We start from the raw sequence: 13,579 nt of genomic DNA, 5'->3' as shown, positions 1-13,579 counted from the left end.
ATGAAGACATTTACACTTTGTGTGTGACTACCCATTTCAGCCACACACTTATTACACTTTGTGTGACTACCCATTTCAGCCACACACTCATTACACTTTGTGTGACTACCCATTTTAGCCACACACTCATTACACTTTGTGTGGCTACCCATTCTACCCCCCTACACACTCATATTACACTTTGTGTGACTACCCATTTCACCCACACACTCATTACACTTTGTGTGACTCCCCATTGCACCCGCACCCATACACACAAACTACACTGCGTGACTACCCATCTCACCCCCGCCCATATACACAAACACTACACTGCGTGACTACCCATTGCACCCCCGCCCATGCACACAAACTACACTGCGTGACTACACATTCCACCAGTGACCATACACACATTACACTTTGTGTGACTACCCATTTCACCCACACACTCATTACACTTAGTGTGACTACCCATTGCACCCCCGCCCATACACACAAACACTACACTGCGTGAATCCCCATTCCACCAGCGACCATACACACATACTACACCGAGTGACTACCCATTCCACCAGCGACCATACACACATATTACACTTGGTGTGTATTTTCTCCTTTACACTTTGAGTGCACTGAAATGTCTTATTATAACGTATAGGTTTTTACCCTCAGTGCGCAAATGCACAAAAACCTCAATATGTAAACGGCAAGGCACACACACACATACAGAGAAACACATAGACACAAAATACAGGCTAAAATACTTGCACGGGCAGCTTACCAGGCAGATGCACATACATGCGAGCCTACAAAAAACACGGAAAAAGAAACAATGACGTAGAAATATACGCAGGTGAAGAGAAAATACACCAAACGAGACATTACAACTATAAAACACTGACATCAAACCTAGGCAGGCCGCGATTAAAAAACATAAACAGAGAACTACACACCCGTAGACATTTCACTCACAATTAGAAACTCCTAGATGAACACGCGAGTGACTATGTAAACGCGAATAACCTGGAAATACAAACAGCCGCTAATGCACTCGTAAGAATCCCACAGTCACTGCCCCACACTGATGCACTCTAACCACGGAGGCACAGGCTCGGTCCGAGAAACGCACGAAGAAAACACTAACAAATACACACAAACCTAAGCACACGAAACAAAGGCACACACTTAACTTTGTACGTACACAGACATAAACAGAAAGCCTGGTGAAAATAAAGCACTGACACCCACAAATGCACACACATTCTGGCATAAAGGTGGAAACGCACGTGCCACTCCCATACACAAAGGCACGGACAAGAAAACATACAACACACAAATCCACATACGGGTTCACAAATAGACCTACAGTCACCGTTCTCAATCTGAATTCCATGTTCGCAGAGGAAACAAGGCTTCTTACCAAGGCCTTTGGCAATCATTCTTGAAAAAACACAACTAAAAATCACCAGTTTAGACTATGTGCATTACAACTTTTTACAGAGACAGCTTCCTGTGTCAGAGCCTTCGCCGGCGTGGGGAAGCGAGTCCCACCCCTGCACTGGCGTTTCTCAAACGAACCCTACGTTTATGGCCGATTAACAGAGGAAGCTGCATTTTATGTTGTTCTGATGAGTCATTTAAACATCAACATTTATACAAAAAATAAAAGTGACTCATCCTTTTGGCATTAACTTGCAATCGCCCCCGGGCCTGAGTAGGCAGAGCACACAGCCGCCAGCGCTGAGGCCGGGAGATGTAAGTTAAATACTGAAAACACATCCTTGGCTTAGCGTCCCCGCCAGGCCAAAGCGAAACTAAAAGTGCGGATCTGGCGGATTTCAGCGTACGAGCAGGTAAATCTTCAGGGGACCGCGGGGTCTCGAGGGGGCTGCTTAGCCCCTGTTACCAGCCCACGAGCCGCTCAGCGAATACATCGAAATAAGGGAAGCGCCATATTCCAGCCGGCGCCATCTTTCAGGCGCTATCTAATAACGAGTCGATACTGTTTCCGGAGAGGCTTTGGGTGTCGATTATTGGTGAATTGACGGAGCCGTGCCGTCTGCTTTACACTACATCGGGACACTCCTATAGCACCCCTAGACTTCACAACGGGGTGCACAACGAGGAAGACGGGGGTTCACAGTAGAATAGGGTTATGGCAGCATCGTCCTGTCTTTCATTATTTCCTGTCTTGTGTCCTGTCTTTTAGGGGTGCCTGGCAACACATCTTGTCCTTCTTTGGGTTTGAATATATCGCCCTATCTTTTTATTAACTGTTGCATTCTCTTGTCTCTCTTTGGGTTGGATGGCAGCATAGTTATACCTTTTTATTATCTGTTCTTGCTTTTTTGGGTTGGGTGGTAGTACTATCATATCTTTTTATTAGCTGATATATTTTGTTGTCCCTCCTTGGGTTGGATAGTAGCATAGCGACACCTTTTTTATTTGTTGTACCTTGTTGTTGCTTTGTGGGGTGTATGGTAACATACTCCTATCTTTTTATTAGCTCATATATTTTGGTGTCCTTCTTTGGGTTGGATGGTAGTATAGTCACATCTTTTTATTAGCTGATATTTTTAGTTGTCTTTCTTTGGGTTGGATGGTAGTATAGTCACATCTTTTTATTAGCTGTTATATTTTGTTGTCCTTCTTTGGGTTGGATGGTAGTATAGTCACATCTTTTTATTAGTTGATACATTTTGTTGTCCTTCTTTGGGTTGATGGTAGTATAGCCACATTTTTATTAGTTGATATATTTAGTTGTCCTTTTTTGAGGTGGATGATAGTATTGTCATATCTTTTTATTAGTTTATATATTTTGTTGTCCTTTGGGGTGTATGGTAGTATAGTCATATATTTGTATTAGTTTATATTTTTTGTTGTCCTTCTTTGGGATGGTGGTAGTGTAGTCACATCTTTTTATTAGTTTATATATTTTGTCCTTCTTTGGGTTCGATGGTAGTATAGCCACATTTTTATTAGTTGATATTTTTTGTTGTCCTTCTTTGTGGTGGGTGGTAGTATAGTCATACCGTTTTATTAGTTGACATATGTTGGTGTCCTTCTTTTGGATGGGTGGTAGTATAGTCAGATCTTTTTATTAGCTGGTATATTTTGTTGTCCCTCTTTGGGTTGGATGGTAGCATAGCTACACCTTTTTTTTTATTTGTTGTCCCTTGTTGTTGCTTTCTGGGGTGTATGGTAACATACTCCTATCTTTTTATTAGCTGGTATATTTTGTTGTCCTTCTTTGGGTTGGCTGGTAGTATAATCACATCTTTTTATTAGCTGATATATTTCGTTGTCCTTCTTTGGGATGGGTGATAGTATAGTCACATATTTTTATTAGTTGACATATTTTGGTGTACTTTTGGATGAGTGGTAGTATAGTCACATCTTTTTATTAGCTGATATATTTTGTTGTCCTTCTTTGGGTTGGATGGTAGTATAATCACATCTTTTTATTAGCTGATATATTTTGTTGTCCTTCTTTGGGATGGGTGGTAGTATAGTCACATCTTTTTATTAGTTGATATCTTTTGGTGTCCTTCTTTAGGGTGGTTGGTAGTATAGTCATATCTCTTTATTAGTTGTGTTTTGTTCTCCCTCTTTGGGGTGGATGGCAACATCCTCCTTTCTTTTTTTATTTGTCACCTCTTGATGTCCTGTTTTCTTTGGGGGGGGGGGCGAGGAACAGCATCGTCCTATGATCTCATTGTTTGTTGCATTTCGTTGTCCCTTTTTGGGAGTGCGGTAACATTGCCCTACTTTTTTTTAATACTTGTATTTTGTTGTCCCTCTTTGGGGTGGATGACAGCATGGTCCTCCCTTTTGTATTATTATTTGTTGTATTTCGTTGTCCTAATTGGGATGGATGGCAGTGTAGTCCTATCTTTTTATTATTTGTTGTGTTAGCGCTGGGATGCCTTAGGGTAAATATGTGCTTTATAAGTCCTTAAAACTAAACTTTTGTTCCCGTCTGTGGGGTGGGTGGTATCCAAGTCTTTTGATTGGTTGTTGTATTTTATTCCTGTCTTTGTGGTGGGTGGCAGGCAAGTCCTATCTTTTTATCGTTTTTGTTGTTGTTGTTGCTGGTCATTGGGGTGAATGGCCGCATACTCCTATCTTTTTATTACTTGTTGTATTTTGATGCCCTTTTTGGGGAGGATGGCACCCTAGTCCTATCTTTTTATTATTTGCTGTATTTTGTTGTTCTTATTTAGGGAGGATGGCACCAGAGTTCTATCTATGTATTACTTTTTGTATTATGTTATCCCTCTTTAGGGTGAATGGCAGCATAGTCCCATATTTGTATTATATATTGTATTTTGTTGTCCCTCTTAGGGGTGGATAGCAGCAAAGTCCTAACCTTTTTTATTCTTTGTTGTATTTTGTTGTGTCTCTTTGGGGTGGATGGCTGCATAGTCCTACCTTTCTACTATTTGTTATATTGTGTCCCTCTTTGGGTGTATGGCAACATCGTCCCATTCTTTTTTAAAATATTTCTTGTTCTGTTATCCCTTTTTGTGGTGTCCAGCAACATCGTCCTTTTCGTTGACCTTCTTTGTGATGTTCGTCAGCATCATCCTATCTTTTTACTTTGCTTTGTGTTGCCCTTCTTGGGGTGTAGCACCACCGCCCTTTTATCTGAATTTGTGTTATCTTTTGTTGTCCCTCTTAGGTGTTCGCATCACAGTCGTACTTTTTCAACACTTGTTGTCTTTAGTTCCTCTTAGGGGTGTAGGCATGACAGTCCTACTTTTTTCATTACATGTTGTCTTTTGTTGTTCCTCTTAGAGATGTAGGTATCACCATCCTCCTTTGTCATCGCCTCTCATGTTTTGCTGTCCTTCTTTGGGGCGGTTGTGATCACCGTCCTATCATTTGGATATTTTTGTCTTTTGGGTGAATGGCAACATGGTCCCATGTTCTCATCTGTTGTGGGTTGTGGTTTGTTGTTGCTGTTTTGGGGGTCTTATGATGTGAGTTGCCAGACTGGCGAATCTTTCTGGTCCAGATGACAATACTTTGAATTCCTTTCAACTTACTTCACTTCTGAATGTGTATATGTTTTTATTCTATTGTGTTGTTGGCCACAGCACTTTTCTATGTTAAGTATTAACTTGAAATATTTTCTTTATGATAGAATTGCTACTACAACGGAAAATACCGTTTAATTGTAATAACAGAGTCGCCCTTTGCAGAGGTTGATAATGGCGGCTGGTCGCACATTAAATTGTATGTCCCAGGCGCCCAGTCCGCGACAACGAGTGTGTCTTGTAAAACCTTTTTTGGCGACACTTTGTATACTATTTTTCCCAGAGCCGTTAAAAATTCTCACTGTGCTGCAGTCACATCAGTTTGTTAACGAGGTTGTATGTTTATGCATTAAAATAATTGTCAATGATTGTTCGCGTTCTCATTGAGGTCAAAATTGTACCGCGAGAAGTTTGTTTAAAAATCGCATTTTTCCAAACTCGCCACGAGCGCAATATACGCTTCTTGCTGGTAAATCATGGCTTGAGGTATAATTTGCTATTCAAGCGGTTTCCTTTTTCTGGACTCATATCATGCCTAATATTAACCGGGTAACAAACCGAAGGATGCGTGAATAGTTTGCAGGCGGGCCCAGTTATTTTACATTTCACGATTCATTTGGCAGCCACGTTTTGCAATCCCAGACCCTCCGGATCAGAGCGGGTGTTTTAAAAGCAGTCTGCCGTTTTGTAATGTCACAGAAAACCCAGTTTGCTAGTTGCCTCTTCTGCCAAAACAAGAACTGCACAAAAGTAACGTGAAACCAGGTACAATTCATGGTGATAGTGAATAACAGGGATAAAAACGTCAATTAAATATATTACTTTGGCTTAAAAATTCCGACTCGTAACTTGTAAGGTGGGCACATTGCCAACTAGTCTGGTGTTTGCCTTCACTTTAATGTGTGCCTTCTAATGGTATTTATGCCAAACACAGTCAATTGAAACTCTTCTAAGTGTGCCATTTAATTAATACCCACCGCAGCACCTCCGCCATTTCAAGTTAGCATTGTTGTTGTTTGTCTCGAAGTAAATAGTATGCTAACACCCCCGCCCACGCGCACACACCCAAGAATACTCACGCGCAGGTTCTGCTAACCTGGCTGCTTCTGTCACAGTCCGAATCAATGTCTGCGGGGGGATAGAAGTTGTGGCCGCAGTGTTCCGGGGTTTTTTCTTCCTTTTTTTTTTTTTTTACTTTCGCTTCCACAGGCTGTAAATCGCAGCCTATAAAATCAAAGAAAGCTAATGTAAGTTGTATTAAAGTATTTAACAGTCACGAACTCCGGCGCTTTCTGGGGCAGCGGGGACCCGAGTTACTCGATATTTTAACGAGCTTGTAAATCGAGAGCAGCTACTGCTTTTCACGGGGTAATTTGAGGATTTGGGGGGGGCTGCGAGGTCCTCGTCCTTTCCATCCTCCCAAACGCCACCGCTAGCGAGTCGCATATATGTGCATGTCCTGTGCGAATAAACGTGAGATTTCAAGAAACCCCTCTGGAACCCAGACGCCCTGGACTTTAGAGATGCTCTTGCATTTCCCCTGTATTACACCCTCTTGGTTTGCCTCACTACGCTAAACTGCGAAGTTGAAAACTAGTAGGAAAACACGTTTTGATTCCTACATATATACACACACACTTGTATTCACGCATTTATGTCAACACACACACTCGTTAAGTCTGGTGTGTGTGTGTAATTCCTAACCCATCGTCCTGTGGCCTTTAAGGAAATGGAAAAGGGCGCTCAGATTGGGAAGTTCTCGTGTTTTTGTGACACATGGTAAACGTGGAACACTGTAAAAGTCTTGGTGCCTTTACATTTTTTGTTACTGGTGGTCTTATGAATGGACAAGTATTTCTGAAGGACGAGGCTGCGGGTGCAGGGTTGAGATGCCACCTCCACACAAAGGTGGGTGGGGCGGAAAGGCTCCCGTTTTCCTTCCTTGCGCCCCCAGGGCGTTATTAGAGCACAGAGGCCTGGGCCCTGGGGTCCGAGAGAGCGCTGACTCCTGTGCGCGCGTGCGTGCGCGCGCCCGTGCGCGCGTGCGCGGCCCCCGAGCCCTGGCTCGGCGGAGGCTGGAATGCAGGAGGGGGTGGGGGTGACAGACTAGCGCAGCCCCTTCTGCGCCAGTGATTTACGCCTTCACCGACGCTTTATCAAGCACTGGGAAAAAGTTTGACCAATCATTGTGCAAGGCGCTCACAAGAGCGCAGCCCGACTGTACTTTTGTTGGCTGTGGAAGTTGAGCGGAGTGGCGGGAGCCCCCGGTGTATGTCAGTGCTGTTTCCATCCCCCGCTGCCGTTGTATGATGTCTGACAATGTCCATTTCTGGCACTCTTAGCACCTACTATGTGGACTCCATTATAAGCCACGAGGCCGAGGAGCCGGCCGCAGCCAAGTTCTCCTCCGGCCAGTATGGGTCCGGCAGGGCTCCTGGGCAGGTGGAGCACCTCGACTTCCCCTCCTGCAGCTTCCAGCCCAAGGCTCCGGTGTTCAGCGCCTCCTGGAGCCCCCACCCCGCCTCCGTCTACCACCCCTACCTTCAGCCCCCGGGCGTGCCGGCCTCCGAGAGCAGGTACCTCCGGAGCTGGCTGGAGCCCGTGGCCCGGCCCGAGCAGCCCGTGGCGGGCCAGGTGTCGGCGGTCAAGGCGGAGCCGCTGCTGGGCCACCCCGGGGACCTGCAGAAGCTGGGGGGCCCCGAGTACACTTTGGACAGTCCTGGGGCCGAGCGAGGCGCCCCCAGGCCCGGCTACCCGGACAATAAAGGCTGCGACGACGGAAGTGAGGACAAAGCCGGCGCAGATCAAAGTAAGTTGTAACCTAGAGGAAGTACACAGCCTGGGGGCCATAAACCCCAGCGGAGGGGCCCTGCGCAGGGCTCCCCGGCAGCTGTACACAGCTTTTGGGTGGGGGTTGCATGCAGCTGCTAGGCTAGAGCACAGAAGCTGTAGACGCTGCTGTTGTGTTAGAAACTTTACACCCCCCACCCGCGTCTGTTCCTCTACAGTATCCCTCCTATTCCACTGACAGTAAATAGTACTAGCGCGTAGCATGTACAAGTGTCGGCGAGGGACCCTTAGAGCCATACTGTCAGTATACAGGCGCATGTCCACATACTCGGGAGTGTTTACAGTGACGGGCACACCCACAGAAACCGGCGACACGTGACAAAGCAGATGTGTACGTGTGTGATCGTGTATACGAACGTGGATTTACAGTGCTGTCTGTGTGTATATGGCTACATGCCCCAATTGATGTGTAACAGGGCTACGTGTGGTTTATATTAATAATGTGTGTGGTTTTCTGCATCAAAACAGGGCTACGTGTGGTTTATATTGATAATGTGTGTGATTTTCTGCATCAAAACAGGGCTACGTGTGGTTTATATTAATAATGTGTGTGGTTTTCTGCATCAAAACAGGGCTACGTGTGGTTTATATTAATAATGTGTGTGATTTTCTGCATCAAAACAGGGCTACGTGTGGTTTATATTAATAATGTGTGTGATTTTCTGCATCAAATGTGTGATTTTCTGCAGCAAAACAGGGATACGTGTGGTTTATATTGATAATGTGTGTGACTTTCTGCATCGAGTACAAGATTAAGAGAGACAGTGTCTGTGTGAGAGAGGTTAAGAGAGAAAAGGGGTGTGTGATCGTTTATACCCCCAAGTAGAGATCTCGTGGTGTGTGTGTTGGGACCGAACCAACTTACCTATAACTACAGACTCACTATAAGTGACTGTAATGTGTGCGCACACCTACGTATGGATGGGTAGGGCTCTTTTGCTCTATGTGTGTGTATTGTGTGTGTGCGTGTCTAAGGTGCCTATTGTCACGGCAAGGGAATGTGTTACTGTAAATGTGTGTGTGTCGAAGGTGCCTATTGTCACGGTAAAGGATGTCTTCCTGTAAATTGTGTGTGTGTATGTGAAACAGTCACGGAGGTGATTTATTCTCGTAGAGCTGTGTGTGAGTGCGAATTTGCAGTTGTGCCCTTGTGTGTATTGTTGTGAGAATGCTTATTGTGACGTCGCAATAAGGGATCTCCTGCTGTGTGTGCGTGTGTAAATGTGCAGTAGCCAGGGAGGAAGACATTTTGCTGTATAGGTTAGGTGTGTGTGCGTGAGTGTGTATTTTTGTGAATGTTCTGAAAGTAACGTGGCGGACAGTGATCTCCTGCTGTATGGATGTATGTGTGTATTTACAGCAGTTCCTGTAGTCACGTCACGGATACATCAGATCTCGGGTACAACATTTCATGAGTTCAGTGGAACCAGCAGTTTGATAAATGCTCGTAGGTGAGGTGAGAATGGGTGAAAAGCTGGACTCGGAAGGTGGGGTTAGCTAACCGGGTCGCTTCCTGGCACCCACATTTTCGAAAGTTATTTGTGGTGCGGGTAAGTGGGGAATAACTTCCAAGGCGCATAGAAGCATTGGTACAGCAGGGACAGAAGCGGCCGCGGGGGCTTCGCTCTAACTGGGGTCCACCTCTGCACGCCCGGGCAGAGGTGCAGGAGAGGATGAAATACGAACAAGTACCACGTACAATCTCACCTTTCCTCTAGAGGCCATGTCTGAATCTCAGGCCTCAAACTGGGTAGCCCTGGGCACGAAATGGGCACCGCGGAAAGAAATATTAAGAGTAAACAAGGTTTAGGGTGGACATGGACCGAGTGTATTTTTGAGTTTTCATTGACTCTGTAAATTCCATCCATATTCTGCATGTTTATTTCACAGCGCTGCTGATGTGCAGACAGGAGCAGAAAAAAACACTCATTCACACAAGAACACCTTAGAACACTCGTGTATAAAGAGCGCAGACACAGAAACAAGAATGCATTTACGCAGCGCCAACGCACGCACACATATAGGTGAATACACTTACACACACAGTATGCACACAAAACACAATGCATACACACAAACACATACGAATGAATAGACACACACACCCCACACACAAACAAACACTCATTAGAGTGACTAGACACAGACACCCCCACACACACACATGAGAGTGAATAGACACACACACCACACACAAACACGCACGCGCAAGCACAAGCACAAGGCACAAACACATAGGCAGATATCCAGCTAGGCGTCCCACTCCAAACTGCGGCCACGGAGCGAAGGGTTTGGGCAACTGAGCCATTTGCAAACAATGTCCCGGCTTTGGCCTGAGAACGAGGCGGCATTACAAGCGCGTGCTGGCTACACACACCGATGACACCTTTCAGTGCAGCCCAGCAGAGGTTGTGCTGTCCAGTCGTGTTCTATTGACCTCCTTAGCGTTATTTCCTTTGAGGGATGTTTTGTGTGTGTGTGTTTGTGTGTGTGAGAGAGACGCGGCGCACGGTGTTGCTTGGCAGTTATTTGACACGTTCCTACAGGACAGGAAACTGGACGAACAAGTTGAGCTTTAAGAGATGCGAGTTATCCGAGCCAGACGCACCATAAAGAGGGTTAGCAGTAAAGACATTTATGGGAGATTGTGAGATACCAACACACAGAGATCTGTTATGAGGAAGACAATCCCATTAATAAGGTCGATTCGTATTACGACTATTAATTATTAAACGTTTCCCTCCCCTTTTAATATTTAATTCGGCTGCATCCCGCGTTCAGTCAGCCGTGTCTTTAACGTGCAGTGCTTACACGAGGAGATTAAGGAGGCCGCCTTTAAAAGTCCACTCAATTCATTTATATGAAGAAGAGGCCGGGGGGGGGGGTCTACAAATCTGAGGCTTGTGCTGGGCGCCAGGCCTGGGCCTAGCGCTGCCGCTGCGCTGCGTATTCTCCCCGTTTTCTCTCACCCAGGTCTCGGGTGTCACCGGAGCTTTGTTTCGGCGACACGACCTGCAACCCCCTTCCAACACTGCACCTTTCACTGGGAAATCCCGGCTCGCCCAACGACTCCTGCGTGCTCTGGGGAAGGCGGCTGCAATGATTCCTTATGAATGAAAGCGCTGGCCTCGGAGCTTATTTACAAACCGCTCGGTGCCTGTGAGTTAAGGTGTGACTGGGCGACCTGCATTACTTCTTAAGTGGCGCTGGCAATGCACGGAGGCGCCTACACAATAATATAGGACTTCCGCCTGCGAGGGGTGTTTATCATATGGGTGGCTCGGAGGGGCCGGCGCTGTAACTCTGCATGTGTGACATACATCTCAAGAGGTGATATGGCCAGTGAATCACTGACGATATAACATACTTTTAGCTCCGAGAAGACACGCCTGGGCCCATGACTTGCGCATATTTCACCCAGTCCGCTTCTCTCGGCGCCCCTAGCCTGCTTGGGCTGTGCCTATTGGGGGTGGATGCTCCTCGGTGCTGGGCCGACGCTGACCTGTCTCTCTCCCCTTGCTTTGCAGGTAACCCCGCGGCCAACTGGATGCACGCCCGCTCCTCCCGGAAGAAGCGCTGCCCCTACACCAAGTACCAGACCCTGGAGCTGGAGAAGGAGTTCCTGTTCAACATGTACCTGACCCGGGACCGCAGGCACGAGGTGGCCAGGCTGCTGAACCTCAGCGAGCGCCAGGTCAAGATCTGGTTCCAGAACCGTCGCATGAAGATGAAGAAGATGAACAAAGAGCAGGGCAAGGAGTAGCGCCTCTCCGGAGGCCGGTGCGCGCTAGGCGCTGGACACCACCGCCCACACCATGACTCGCATGCCACGATCTGGACGTCTTCTCCCCATGTAGTGTGTCCACAACTCGAGCTGCCTAGAAGCGTCTTCCAGGAGCGCGCTGCTGTGCTTTCGGGTGTAGAGACCCTTCCAGGCTGCTGCCTCGTTAGCCAATGACAATAATAGGAACTTCGCGGCTAGAACCAAGATGCCCGCTTCCTCTCCGGCCAACGTGCGCTCCTTGAGATGGCAAACTAGAAAGTCCACCTCCAGCTCCCAGGGTACATTGGAATCCCTGCCTGCCTAATCAAAGGACCGTCTCCGCTTCCATAAATCCGCAAACATAAATTACCTTTTCAACCCAGCATCTTGGTATCCGCCAGAGGTGATAAAATGCCCCTCATCTACCTTTTCTAGCGTTTTTAAAGGAGCCTCTCCTAGCAGTCAATCCGAACAAATGGCACAATGAACCTTTTCTATTGCCCCCCTCCCGACCTCCCCTAATCCTGTCCCGAGTTGTCTAGCAATTTAGTACAAGAAAAAAGCAACTTTGGTGATTTAGTTTATAGAAGAATCTGATTACACAATGCGTTTTTCTATGGAAAACAACCTATTTGTGAATGAAGAGGTAACATGTCTTATCAGTGTTAGACTATTTATAATTTATTGTGAAATAAACTTATGCTAAACTGTAGATAGTTCCAAGCAGAGATAATGTGACGAGGCTGGTGTTTGTCCATTTTCTTTGCCTATTGTTTGTTCTTCAGAGAAATGTATACTTGAATGTTTCATATAACCTGTTAGATGCGAGTTATTCTTATGTGTAACATTTTGAAGTTTGTTTACATTTTGTAAAAAAAACATTACACACTGTTGTGATTATTTTCACATTAAAATGAATATTGTTATTGACTTGAGCGGTACTGCGTTTATTGATGTGGTCCTGGTTCTCATTTAAGATCTGTTTCAATTCATAATTATGTGCATTCTTCTACGTAATTAGCACATGTCACACAGATCGAATTGTTATTTTCTATGTTTTCTTTTTTATATTTTCACTGTATTCTGTGCACAGCATTGGTTTTCAAACAAACACAGCACAGGCAGCGCACAACCACCATGAGTTCAATCACTGGGTGCAAAAAATGCGGTATTTTTAGTATTTACTGAGTAAAGCCCCCACATCTTGAAAATGTAAGCTCTTATATCTTAATTATCCAGGTAAAAAATAAATAATTATTAACCAGAGAGGAGGAAGAAGCTGCGATGCGGAAGTAAGGACTGCCAAGCTTTGTGAAAATGTCATCCTTATAAAACTAGAATTACATGAAAATATTTTAAGGTATTTTTGGTGCTAGACCGAAATATTCTACATTCCAGATGCGTTCATTTTAACTCCTTCGAGGTGTTTGTGTGCGTGGCTGTGTTAGTAGAGCGTCAAATTATGTGAGGGGTTTTAGGACAATCTTTTTAAATTATTAAATTAAAACATCAATTGGTGGAAGGGTCGCTCTGATCAACTCAACAATTTATATTAAACCAGCATTAAAAAAAAAAAACGATCGGCATCTTCCTGCGGTGTATCACTATATAGGCTTTGAATTATATAGGCGGCTGCATATGTTCCTGTGCAGATCTCTGCTAACACTTGGGTTCACCTGAGGGGTTTCAGAGACGACGCAACGCATCACATTTGTTATCGAAGGAAGCACTGTTTGGAGGAAGCTCCCTTGGGATTATCTAGCTACACAGTCATGCACAGCCCTTTGAATATGAACCACACATTGTCGATCAATAATTCTGAATTGTTTTTCTCTCGAACTTCCACGGCCAATTATATGGATCTGTGCATTGGATGCTTGTAATACACAGTCCAGTGCCTCGAATAGTGTACGTTTTCTCTAAGTAACATGTATGACATATGTAT

The 13,579-nt window shown here is 45.4% G+C and overlaps 1 protein-coding gene across 1 annotated transcript; it reads left to right on the top strand.

Annotated features, from left to right (window-relative positions):
* Positions 1-6,927: 6,927 nt before the first annotated feature.
* On the top strand, positions 6,928-12,564 carry HOXB9 (homeobox B9). The gene is made up of 2 exons (XM_069237571.1): positions 6,928-7,830; positions 11,399-12,564. The coding sequence occupies exons 1-2, from the start codon at positions 7,341-7,343 to the stop codon at positions 11,632-11,634; spliced, it is 726 nt and encodes a 241-aa protein (XP_069093672.1). The 5' UTR covers positions 6,928-7,340; the 3' UTR covers positions 11,635-12,564.
* Positions 12,565-13,579: the final 1,015 nt, after the last annotated feature.

This window comes from Pleurodeles waltl, chromosome 6 (genome assembly GCF_031143425.1).
Source record: "Pleurodeles waltl isolate 20211129_DDA chromosome 6, aPleWal1.hap1.20221129, whole genome shotgun sequence".
In the NCBI taxonomy this organism is placed as follows: Eukaryota; Metazoa; Chordata; class Amphibia; order Caudata; family Salamandridae; genus Pleurodeles; species Pleurodeles waltl.
This window is presented reverse-complemented; position numbering and strand designations above follow the sequence as displayed.